Consider the following 12,786-nt stretch of genomic DNA (forward strand, 5'->3'; position numbering starts at 1 on the left):
GTTATCACATCTATGATAAATGATTCATACACACATACATTCATACATACATACATACTAAGCTAATCAGGCTAACTTTACCCTTTCCCTTCTATAGCTTCATACTTAAAGGAAAAGGGGATGGAAGCATCCATATCTTTAGGAAATGTATTCAATATAAGAAACAAATGTTTCCTTTCTAACTCATGCAGTAATAAAGCCACAGAGCATAAAATTCCCTTGTATAATTTGATTAAGTGACTTTCCCCCCCAATACCAAATGTGATACATTTTCACTGTATCCTCTAGTATTTTAGGCTTAGTTTGTCTTCAAACTACTGAACTACACTGGCTCTGACTGATTTTGTTTTAATGAAAGTCATTTCAATTCCAGACAAGTACAATTTTAATTGTTTTAGCATAACAACGAAGAAATTTGAATATTAAAGCCAATGTATGGTTCCCTATCCCTAACCAACGTCTCATTAATGTTTTCATGTTTAAAAAATAAATCTTTAAATCTCCTAATAGTTGTTTCCACAATAGCTCAATTAGGTTCATTATCCTTTTAGGTTTGTAACTAAATGACCGGTTCAACAACGGACTGTAACAATGCTGTCCAGCTGAATCTGTCATGTTTAGCTCCCCCAAGCCTATTATCTTTCACCATTTTCTCTAAAAAGCTTCAGTTCAAAGCCCAATTCTCTCACTTCCACTGTACCTTAAACACATTCCAGAGACCACATTCATATTCCTCAGAAATAACATCTTTGCAGTCTTGAAACTTTTAGTTCTAAAAGCCCACTTCTTCCATCTCCCTGCCACCGTCTCGCATTGCCTTCAATCCCACCACTGCAGATGTGGCTGTGTCCCAGACCTCCTGAAAGGCCGAACTAACATCATACATACAGCATTTGCCACAACTAGTCCCCTCCTTAATGTATCCGCCGCGCTACAGAGCAACATCACACCCCCGACTTCCTGCATTTTACTCTCTTCCCTTATTTTTCGTCTTCCTCCACTCCTACCACAATACCCAGGCACCCTTTACTTTCCTGATATTTCCTCTACCTCGGTTTTATAGCTTTCCCCGCATCCTCTGCTCATTTTCCTCTCCTTATTTAGAAACTCCCTTTTGCTTTCCCAACCGCTACCCTAGAATGCCCAGCACTCCACCCTCTTTGGCAAAACCCAGCCCTCTTCCCCCAGCTCGTTTGGAGACATTGCTGCTTCTCTTTTCCAGGTCCCCCTACTGCAGTCAACCCACTCCATCATCTTTCCGCCCACCTTCCCCCTTCTACACCCAAATCCAAGGTTCCCCGAATCTCTTACTAACCCCTCTCCTTAAGAGACTCAAGCAGCCGGCTGCTCCTAAGTATTCTACGGTATGCTTTTGACCCTAGCTGCCCCCCTCCTCCCATTTTGCAGAATGTCACCCGGGTTCCAGGGCCCCAGTCGAATCCCGGGTGTCAGCGCCCGCGGAGCCCGGTTCTCTCGCCGACACCACCCCTCCGACAGCTCGAACTCGAACGCCTGTCTCCCGCCGCTTTCTCCAGAGCCGCCCCCGCTACTCCAGCTCCCGGTGCGCGAAGAGCCCCACGCCGCAGACCTGTCTACAGAGCCCCGGGCTCGCACCAAAGCGACGCCTCCACCTCTCAACGAAGCACCTCCTCGCCTCAGCCGCCCGCTGCCGGCTCCGGCATCCCCCTCAGGCCTGGACCCGGACCCTCTGGTTGCCAGAGCCGGGCGCCCCCGCCCGACCCGCCCCCGGCCCCTCGGCTTACCGTTCTGAGCAGCGCCTGGCCCTGGAAGGAGCGAGCCAGAGACCAGCAAGAGCGAGAGGGCCAGGGCGCCGGGGAGCGAAGAGCCCGACATCCTCCCTAGGCGGAGAGCGCGCAGCGAATGGGCCGGGGCCGGGGCCGGGGAAGGGAGGGGAGGGAGGGAGGGGGCGGGCGAGCGCGCGAGGGAGTGAACGAGGGAGGCAGCCGCGGCCGAGCTCCGTCCTTCCCCGTCCTCCTCCTACCGCCGCAGCGTCCAAGCCTCGCGAGACCTCCGCTGGGGGCCGTGGGCGGCCCAGGGGCGCCGGCGGCAAGGCTCGCGAGAAGAAGCCCTCGCCCAAAGTCCCCGCCCCTGCAGAGGCTGATTGGCCTAGCGCAAGAGAGGTCACGTGCGAAGAGCACTTCTGTCCACGTGATGGGGCGAGGCGGGGACTCCACCCGCTCCTTCTTCCACGGGGGAGGACGGCAGAGTACAGTTTTCCCTTCTGTGGAATCCTAGCGCCCATAAATTAGAGGAAGCATTGAGAAAACAATGCTCCCCCACCCATCCTGTCTTTCAAGCGTTACTGCTCTAAGTTCCGAAATGGATACACTAGACCCTGCTTGTAAGTTTCCCATTATTGCCCCTTATCAAAAACCTCCTCTTCCTTCTGGACTTTGACCAGAGACCGCTAGAGGTATCTGGCCACTACCTCCCTGCTTCGTGTTTTTTTTTTTTTTTTTCCCCTTCCAGGCAGTGTTACGATCGCTGTGCTTTCTTGCACGGACATCTGTTCCCTCAGCCTTCAAGTGTCCTCCTTTTCCTCCCTACCTGTGCCCTCCCCACCCCCACCTATCTTGGCCTTATTTTAGCTTCACTAGCTCTGAGGGCCTGAAGAACTAGCCTATGCAGGGCCGTAGATACAATTCTACAAGGAAGTCACAGTGTGTCCAGTAATAGGCAGACTCTTTGGTAGAGGAAACCCAGAAGAAAATAGTTTCCACTCTGTTCACAGTTCAGACTAGTGTATCAAGAGTCAAAAGACCCATAGGAAAGAGGCCATCAAAAAGGAGTTTAGCCATGTTGCATGGAAATTTGAGAAATGCCTTCTTTTGCGAGAAGGGAGTACTGGGGAGATGCCATAGTCCTTAAAAATGCTTGATACACAAGCCGTGAAGACCTGAGTTTCCCAGCGTAAAAGGGAGGAAGATGGCCACCAGGGCCACTGCTGCAATTCCAGACTGAAGAAGAGAAGAACTCTCCAATTTGCTGACTAGTCTTCCTAGCCAGTCCATGAGCTCTAGGTTCAGTGAGAGACTGCCTCAAAAACTGAGCATTCTCCCCGCCACCCCCCAAAAAAGTGAAGACTAGTTAAGGGAGATACCTGGAAGTTGACGTCTGGCCTCCAAGTGCGGCCAGGCTCTCCCTCACACACACACACACACACACACACAGGTTTGGGGGAGTTGGCTTGTTTATCTTTCCTGTACCACCCTCTGCACTTGTGGTTAGCCAAGGAGTGTTTTCTGCGGCTTAGCTCATCTCTGAGTCACAACAGACACCCTCGGGTGTCTCTGTGGCTTGAAAATGAGAAGCCGTAAACTGGCCTGCTAACCTGACTACAGTCAAAGGGTTTAGAAAATCTGGAGGAAGGAGACCATCACAAACTCTCCAGAACCCTCCAGCTTTTCCAAGAACTAGTCAACGATCTGCCACAGACTGCTTTCCAGCAAGGGCTGGGCCTGTATCTCTGTGGTATGTTCACAGAGGAAAAGCTGTTTGGAACCTCAAATCTGCATGTGTGATAAAGAGGCTAGCAGGTATTTTCATCTGAACAAAGGCTGTTCCACTGACATCCTGTAAAGATAGCTTAGTGCAGGCAAGATTCTCAGCTGATGAAAGCTGTTGTTGAATGTAACCGTTCTGCCTCCTAAAAATCCTAACAAACTTACTTATACTTGCAATGAGGAATCTTTTTAAAAGTATCATTCATAGAAGGGGAAACTGAGGCTAAGAGATGGCAGGTTTTGCCCATAACTCCAAGCATAACTGTCGATGGCAGACAGTCTGGTTCACTTGCCTCTGGCTTATTTTAGAAGCACATCTTGCCCTCTTGAAGTTGAGAGTGGCATGTGGCTGACTCAGCCAATGAAATTTGAGAAGTGGCATGCATCATTTTCCAAATGAAGCATTCATTCATTTCCAGGGTTTCAGACTCTTTTGCCATTTTGTGGGTAATGGCTATGACCGTGAAAATACATGTAACAGGAAAGGGATAACCACTTGGATCCTTGAGTTGGCACAAGCTGAATGCTCCTGTCCACCCACACAGAGCCAATGACATCTCTGAGTTACGCTATTGAAATTCAAGGATGCTTGCTCTTTCCCACTTCTAGAAATTTTTATTTTATGTGTATGAATGTTTTCCTTGCATGTATGTTTGTGTTCTGTGTGTGTTGCAATGCCTGTAAAGTCTACAAGGGGATGTTGGAAACCCTGGAACTGGAGTTATCAATGGTTGTGAGTGTTGGGTGCTGAGACCTGAACCTGGATCCTCTGGGTTGGTTTTGGTTTGTTGTTTTTTTTTTGGGGGGGGTATTGGTTTTTTGGGTTTTTTTGTTGTTGTTGTTTTGTTTTTGAGACAGGGTTTCTCTGTGTAGCCCTTGCTGTCCTGAACTCACTCTGTAGCCCAGGCTGGCCTCGAACTCAGAAATCCACCTGCCTCTGCCTCCTGGGTGCTGGGATTAAAGATGTGCACCACCACCACCTGGTGTCCTGGATCCTTTGCAGGAGCAGTAAGTGTTCTCAACAACCGAGCTGCCTCTCCAGCCCCCATGGTTGTTCTTATAGCGCAATCTGAAATAGTCTGGATAAGAAATGATAAAATCAAAATCCACCCCCACCACATCGCTAGTATCTATGCATCTTTGTCCCAGTGACCTAATAATTTCTCTTTATCTGTCAAATAGGGACAATGAAAGACTTGAAAGACTGTAAGAAGAAAAAGTGGGTAAGTTTATGTGAAATATTTTGAACAATTTCCATTGTGTTACAAGCACTTTTTTTTTTCAGTTTGGTCCTTATTTCCGTTTTGTACATGAGGCCATGAACTCTATGCAATGGGCTCCAACAGCTCAGGCTCCTTCCCGTTAGTCCTCACAGTGTGCTTCTCAGGTGGCGCAGGCTGGCGCTCTGTGAGTGCTTGATGTGCTCAGCCCGCACGTTGATCCTCTTGGCCAGAGTCTGCCTTTAACTTGGCTTGTTCACAGTGATGCCCGCGGCATGCTGGGTGACACTGAAGACTCTTCTGGTTTGCCGTGGTAACACTTAGGGGCATTCCTTTATGAACAGTGCCCCTTCCCTGGACGTCTACACTATCACCCTTCTTGTAGATTTGCATGTATGTGGCCAAAGGAACAACCCCATGTTTCCTAAAAGGCCTAGAGAACACATACAGGGTGCCTCTCTTTCCCTTTGTGTTTGACATTTTGGCGAGTTCTGGAAGATGGCTACCACAGCCAAAAGCATGTTACAAGCACTTCAGTGCTGATCATGACACCACCACAGCTCAGACTCCAGCTTGCATTTCCCCTCCCCAATGGGACAATGTCGTTAAAAAAGCTGACTCAGAGGAAAAAAAAGCTGACTCAGGAGCAATCTTTTGCCTATGGGTGTTACCATTCAACTCACAAAGCACTCAGATATGAAGAACCCTTTTTACCTAGCGGAAACATCAGCGGGTCACATGACAGTCACAGTACTATTGGATTCTGTCTGCTGTTAAAACACACAGCTAAAATCTCCTATTGATGTGGGAACTTCTTAAAAGAATTTAGAAATGTAGGGGGTGTTATTGTTGGTTTACGGCTTACCAGACATAGTAGCTCACACCAATACTTAGAAGGTTGAGGCAGAAGGATCACTACAAGTTCCAGGTCAGGCTGGGCCACATAGTGAGATCCAGGTCATCAGCCTACGCTACAGGAATCAAAGTCCTGTCTTAAACAAAACTGATTATTATTTACACACACTAAGAAAACTACAAAATCAGATGTGCCCAAGGATTGTTAAGTTCCTTGTAATGTATCAGAAGAACCCTAGGGGTCCTCAGAGCTCAGGCTGAAACACTTTCCTGGCCTCCAGAGAATCCCTTGGAGGTCGTCTTTCCAGTGTTAGTAGCGCCCCCTGGTGGTAAGGCCTGTAATTCCCAAATGGAAAGGCTTCCCTTGGTTTGGTTTGATGTGGTTCAGTTGGCCATTGGAAGATTGGTCAAAATGATAGAGTTGTAGGGTTCCTAGAGGTGATCTTGAACTTCCTAATGGCTTCCTGTCTTCATCCTGCAAAGATCTCTGCACCTTAAAAGAGCTTTCTATTCATATATATTGCGGTGCTCATCTTGGCTGCCATCATCCGACCTTCCAATCAATGTAATCTTTGCCTCACCTTTTTCCAGCTCATTGCACTGTCATTCAACTCAGCACATCCATTTAGCATCCATGCTGAGAGCCTATTCAGTACCTTGACGTGTCAGTTCTTTTACCTTTTCATTTCTAACAACCTTCTCACTGGAACCAACCACTCCCTTAAAGGGACTATGAAAGTCTCCTCTACAAACTGACACCTACTCTTTCGTTGCCTTGTGCTAGCAGCCCATTTGCTGTAATTCCTCAACCTCGTTGAGACTGCTCATCCACCAGTCAGTCCTACTAAGTGTTCTTTGTTCCGTTCTACTTTTCCCTCTTGGTCAAGTTTGGAGCACATGAATTCATCATTACCGTGACCACCCACTCCCCCCAATCTCCAGCAGTGTCCTGAGACAACCACAACTTGCCTGAGATCAGGTTTCATGCCTCCTACTTTCTTTCTTTTTTTAAGATAAAGGTTCTTTTATGGGCTGGAGAGATGGCTCAGCGGTTAAGAGCACTGGCTGCTCTTCCAAAGGTCCTGAGTTCAAATCCCAGCAACAACATGGTGGCTCACAACCATCTGTAATGAGACCTGATATCCTCTTCTGGTCTGTCTGAAGACAGCTACAGTGTACTCACATATAATAATAAATAAATCTTTTAAAAAAAAGGTTCTTTTATAAATATAACTTTTATTTATTTTTATTTCATGTGCATTGGTATTTTACGTACAGGTCTGTATGTGTGAGGGTATTGGATTCCCTGGAATTGAAGTTATAGACAGGTGTGAGTTGCCACAGGGATGCTGGGAATTGAACCCCGGGTTTCCTGGAAGAGCAGCCAGTGCTCTTAACTACCAAACCATATCTCCAGCTCCTTATTCTCTTTTTTTAAAGGAAAAGATTTAAAAAAAAATCTTTATGGAGCTGGAGAGATGGCTAAAAGGCTGAGAGCACTAACTGCTCTTCCAGAGGACCCAGGTTCAAATCCCAGCACCCACATGACAGTTCACAATTGTCTGTAACTTCAAGATCTGACACCTTCACACAGACATGCATACAAGCAAAACACCAATGCACATAAAATGAAAATAAACAAATTATTTTAAATGTATTTTTATTGTATGTGAGTAGGTGTTTCTGTTGCAGCATGTATGTCTGTGTACCGTGTGTATGCAGTGCCCATGGAGGCCAGAAGAGGGTGTCAGATCCCCTGGAACTCAGGCTTTAGACTATTGTTGGCCAACAAGTGCTGAGAACCAAATTGAGGTCCTCTGTGCCCTTAATGGCTGAGCCATTTCTTCAGACCCTGAATGACTTCATCTTTCATGCACAGTCTCATACCTTCAAAGTGCACTTACCCTGTCCAGCAAACTTACTCTGTATGTGGTAGCCTGAATTTGCATCTACAGCAATCACTCACATGGAATGCCTTATTTTCTACCCCATTCCAAGTCAGATTTTTTTAAAAAAAGGTTTTTTGTTTTGTTTTGTTTTTTTAGATTTATTTATTATATGTAAGTACACTGTAGCTATTTTCAGACACACCAGAAGAGGGCATCAGATCTCATTACGGATGGTCGTGAGCCACCATGTGGTTGCTGGGATTTGAACTCAGGACCTCCAGAAGAGCAGTCAGTGCTTTTAATCGCTGAGCCATCTCTCCAGCCCCTCCAAGTCAGATTTAATCAATCATGAGTATCTGTTTGCTTAGAGGACAAGAGATTCTGTTTTGGTCACTATGAGCCTTTGTCCCTGTTTTCCAGAGTAATAGGAAAGTCCAGGGTTTATGTTTGTTTGTTCAATTGGTTTGCAGTTGTCAATTGCCTTTGTTTTTGTTTTTTGTTATTTGGCTTGGTTTGGTTTGGTTTGGTTTAATTGCTTAAGAATCAGTCTTGTTCTGTAGTCCAGGTTGTCCTGGAACTTGTCATATGACTGCTCTCAAGCTTTTCAATCCCCCTCCTGAGGCTGCTGTCTCTATAGGGAAAGGGGATGGTTCTGCCTCCACCTAAGATGCTAGTGATTGGCAGGTTACCAGCCTTCAGTGTCTCCTCCCTCTTCTCTGTACCATCAAAAACTAGCACCAAGCCATGAGTGATATGGGTCAACTTTACACGGTCCCACTTACAGTTTTCCCATCTAGGACATCAAGTTTATTCTAACAACTTTGTATCTGCTACACCTTTCCACAGCTTAGAAAGCATTTCCACACTATCCCATGTGGTTATCATAATAGCTATTTCCATAAGAAAACCATGGCTTAGGAAAAAAAAAACTCGGCTCCCGCTTGGCAGGCAACCAAGACAGAATTTGAATCAAAGTCCTTTTGAACCCAAACTGAATATCCTGAGGATACTGCAACACTGTGTAGAGCAGCGGCTCTCCATCTTCCTGATGCTGTGACCCCTTAATACAGTCCTCATGTTGTGGTGACCTCCAACCATAAGATTACTTTTGTTGCTACTTCATTACTGTAATTTTGCTAGTTATGAATCATAATGCAAATATTTGTTTTTTCCAATGGTCTTAGTGGACCCACAGGTTGAGAACCACTGATCTACAGGAGGACAGTCTCTTATGATGAATTACTTTCTTTATGCAACGTGAATCTTTCTCTGAGTGTACTAGCTGGTTTCGTGTGTCAGCTTGACATGGGCTGGAGTTATTACAGAGAAAGGAGCCTCAATTGAGAAAATGCCTCCCTGAGATCCAGCTGCAAGGCATTTTCTCAATTAGTGATCAAAGGGGGAGGGTCCCTTGTGGGTGGTGCCATCCCTGAGCTGGTGGCCCTGGGTTCTATAAGAAAGCAAGCTGAGCAAGCCAGGGGAAGCAAGCCAGTAAGGAACATCCCTCCATGGCCTCTGCATCAGCCCCTGCTTCCTGATCTGCTTGAGTTCCAGTCCTGACTTCCTTCAGTGATGAACAGCTGTGTGGAAATGTAAGCTGAATAAACTCTTTCCTCCCTAACTTGCTTTTTGGTCATGATGTTGGTACAGGAATAGAAATCCTGAATAAAGCCAAGTTTCCTTTGGGCAAATTCCCCACTCAGGGTCTGCTAAGGTTAGAATAATGTTTGTTCCCTTGACAGTAGCTTGGGATGCTTCTCATTTTTAAGAAAGAACGTTGGGTACCATAACCATTTTGATGACTAATATAGGGATGAGGATGAGGCAGACCAGCCTAACAGCTGGGTTATGCTCTCTATGATTAGAGCTGGATCTTAGGGGTTAATCCTTGCTCAGATTTGGAAATAACTGAATGAAAAACATGAATATGCCTATAGAAATTAAAGCATCCTCCTTATAAAGTTTATATTGGATAATCTCCAGTAGTCTGCGAGCCACACCAGCTTGAAAACAATTGCTCCTGAATGCTGCATGTATGTGCAGACACAGGCAACGGCAGTGAGTGAACATGCTGTTTCCCAGTACTACTGGGGAACATAGGGTACAAGGGAGGAGCAAAACCAGACATTTACATGTCCTCTCTAAGTGGCACATCTCAAACTCACTCAATTCCTTCCCACAATGGCTCACCAGAAACCTCACTCTTGAGCCCTCGGGGAGAGGAGCGAGTAAAGAGAAACTGAGAAAGTTACAATAATGAAATGATCCTCTGTGGCTACACATTAGAATCAACTTGGGAGCATGAATAAAACGCAGCACTAAAAGAGATATGCACACCACCATTCAGATCCCAGGCTCTGGAGATTTCAACTCCATCCTCTGGGGTGGGGCCTGGTTGATGTCGATACATAGCAATCTCTAATGTGCTGTTGAGTAAATACTCTGAGTTTCCAGCTTTAAGGCACCTTAAAACAACCAGAGAACTATTAAACAATTTCAATCCTGGGGCAGAGAGGTAAGCTCAGTGGGTAAGAGTCCTTGCTGCACAAACATGTGGATCTGAATTCAAACCCACATAAAAAGCCTGTTGGATGCCTGTAACCCTGTGAGTGACAGAGACAGGAGGATCTTTAGGACTTCCTTGCTGCTCTCTTTGCCGTAGTTTCAATTCAAGGTTCTGTCTCAGGACATTAAGACTGAGAGTGATGATGCAGGCAGTGGTGGCACATACCTTTAATTCCAGCACTTGGGAGGCAGAAGCAGGCGGATTTCTGAGTTCAAGGCCAGCCTAGTCTACAGAGTGAGTTCTAGGACAGCCAGGGCTACACAGAGAAACCCTGTCTTGAAAAAAAAAAAAAAGACAGAGTGATGATGGAATAGGGCATCAATATCCTCCTCTTGCACATGCATACATGAAAATGTGCATCAAATGCAAACATACCACCACATACACACATAAATTAATAAATAAATAAAATATTATCTATGTCTTTTTTTTTTTAAAAATCTCAATCTCTAGACTTTATCAGTTAAATCAGAATCTTGGAGGGAAGTGCCTGGTTATGTTTCTCCAGTTGTGGCTGGAGAAATGGCTCAGTAATTAAGAGTTTTGGCTGCTTTTGCAGAAGTCTTGAGTTCTGTTCCCAGCATCCACATGGTGCCTGAAAGTCATCTGTGTTTCCAGTTCTAAAGGCCCAATGGCTTCTACTGATCTCCATGGGAACCAGGCACACACATGCAGGTAAAACACTCATACACATAAATAACTGGGTTTTTTTTTAAAGACCCTAATTGATACCAATTCATAGCCAAAATTGAAAATAGATGTTTAAATGGATTTGTATTATCATTCAAATATTTTATGCAGTGCTAAGGATCAAACTCAGGGCTTCACACACACTAGGACCCTGTTGCTTGTAACTTCTATAGGATTACATGGAGAACTGTTCAAAGATGGATTGCTGGGCTTCCTGAGCTACTGATTCACCTGGCCTGGGTTGGGACCCAAGCATACGCAACAGGTCTCTTAGCAATGTTGATACTGCTCAGATTACAGGTTTGAGCCACTGTGCCTGATGTGTGCCACTGAGAACCAAATCTCAGGCATTGTGTGGGATCACAATACTTTTTAGCAAGAGTAAGTTGGTGTCCACGTTTTTCTTCAGGTACCTTTTCTGTTAGGGATGTATAGTAACAATTTTGGCATTTTAGTTTCTATTAAAAACCACAGAAATGGGCAGGGCGGTGGTGGCACGCGCCTTTAATCCCATCACTCTAGGAAGCAGAAGCAGGCGGATTTCTGAGTTCGAGGCCAGCCTGGTCTACAGAGTGAGTTCCAGGACAGCCAGGGCTACACAGAGAAACTCTGTCTTGAAAAACCAAAAAATAGGGCTGGAGAAATGACTCAGCGGTTAAGAGCACTGACTGCTTGCTCTACCAGAGTACCTGAGTTCAATTCCCAGCAGCCACATGGTGGCTCACAACCATCTGTAAAGGGGATTTGATACCATCTTCTGGTGTGTCTGAAGACAGCTACAATGTGCCCATATATACATAAAATAAATAAAATCTTGAAAAAAAAACCCACAGAAATATTATAAGAATATGTTTTAGTTTTAATCTCATGTATGGGATATGGGGCTGTTTCAGATTGTCTACAGCAGCTGACTATGATTTGCCTCATGCTCTAGCAAAGGTGTGATTTAGCAAGCAGTAGATAGTTTTCTGTGATTGTGTGATGTTTGGAATTCTGGGTACTTTGCAGAGGGTGTATAAATGCTAGGACCCTGAGAGACAATGTGGATTGTTGGTTGTGTTTGTTAAGTAGTCATGCACAAAGAAGAAAGAAGAAGAAATTAGATATCCTGATGTTAAGATCAAACCTGTCTCAAGGAACTTGATGCCCCTACTCAGCAAGAAGTAGTATAATGATAACATCATCCCCTTTACTTTCTTTCCCTTTTCCTCTCCTCTCTAGTGTTAGAGTGTTGAAAAGGTGAATATAGGGTGAAGGGTGGAAGAAAGAAGAACTCACAAAGTAGTAAAGACCAGCTACAGGGATGGGTCCCTGAGCCTTAGTTTGTATTTGCCTTGAAATAGCCTTATTTCTCTACCAATTTTAAAGATAGCTTTGCTGGGTATAAATAACAATCTCAGTTGGTACTGATTTACTTTCAGGGTTTTAAACATATTGTTCCATGCTTTCTTAGCTTTTTGGTTGCCAATAAGAGAGATAATATTGCTCTAATATGCCAGCCTTTGTAAAGGAGTTGGCTCTTTTCCTTATGGCTTTTAATATTTTTGCCATGTATGTTTGATGTTTGATTATACTACATCATTGGAGTGGTCCTTCTTTGGTCATGTATATTTGGAACCCTAAATGCTTCTGGTATTTAGGAGTCTATTCTCTAGATTTTGAAGGTTTTTGTTGTTTATTTCATTTGGTTGGTTTTTGGGTATAATTTAATGAAAAAGATTCACTATACCATGGGAATTTTGTTTTTCTTTCTCTTAGCTCCTCCTTCTATTCCATGGATTATTAAGCTTGGTCTCTTGATTGTGTTACAGAGTTCTTGGATGTTGTAGTCATGTTCTTTTTGTTTTGTTTTGTTTTGTTTTTCTCTTTTTGTTTTCTTCTTTCTTTTTTTTTTGGGGGGGGGGGCAATGAAGTCCAGACTGAACTAGAACTCACTTCATAGCTGAGGATGCTTCAAACTCCCCATCTTACCTGTATCTATTCTCTAATTGACATTATAGGCATACACCAATGAATATAGCCTTTTTCTTTATTGATGTTTG

General features: G+C 44.7%; 2 protein-coding genes across 2 annotated transcripts in view; one reads left to right on the forward strand and one right to left on the reverse strand.

Annotated features, from left to right (window-relative positions):
• The window catches only part of Nptn (neuroplastin), a 69,467-nt gene extending 67,457 nt beyond the window's left edge, over positions 1 to 2,010 (reverse strand). Inside the window, exon 1 of the mRNA XM_052188176.1 lies at positions 1,764 to 2,010. Within this exon, the coding sequence (XP_052044136.1) occupies positions 1,764 to 1,854 (91 nt within the window). The 5' untranslated portion in view covers positions 1,855 to 2,010. The remainder of the gene's footprint in view (positions 1 to 1,763) is intronic.
• Positions 2,011 to 2,192: 182 nt separating this feature from the next.
• The window catches only part of Cd276 (CD276 molecule), a 57,161-nt gene continuing 46,567 nt past the window's right edge, over positions 2,193 to 12,786 (forward strand). The window contains 2 exon segments of the mRNA XM_052188183.1: positions 2,193 to 2,362; positions 4,707 to 4,747. Of these exon segments, the coding sequence (XP_052044143.1) occupies positions 2,290 to 2,362; positions 4,707 to 4,747 (114 nt within the window). The 5' untranslated portion in view covers positions 2,193 to 2,289.

This window comes from Apodemus sylvaticus, chromosome 7, assembly GCF_947179515.1.
Source record: "Apodemus sylvaticus chromosome 7, mApoSyl1.1, whole genome shotgun sequence".
NCBI lineage: Eukaryota > Metazoa > Chordata > Mammalia > Rodentia > Muridae > Apodemus > Apodemus sylvaticus.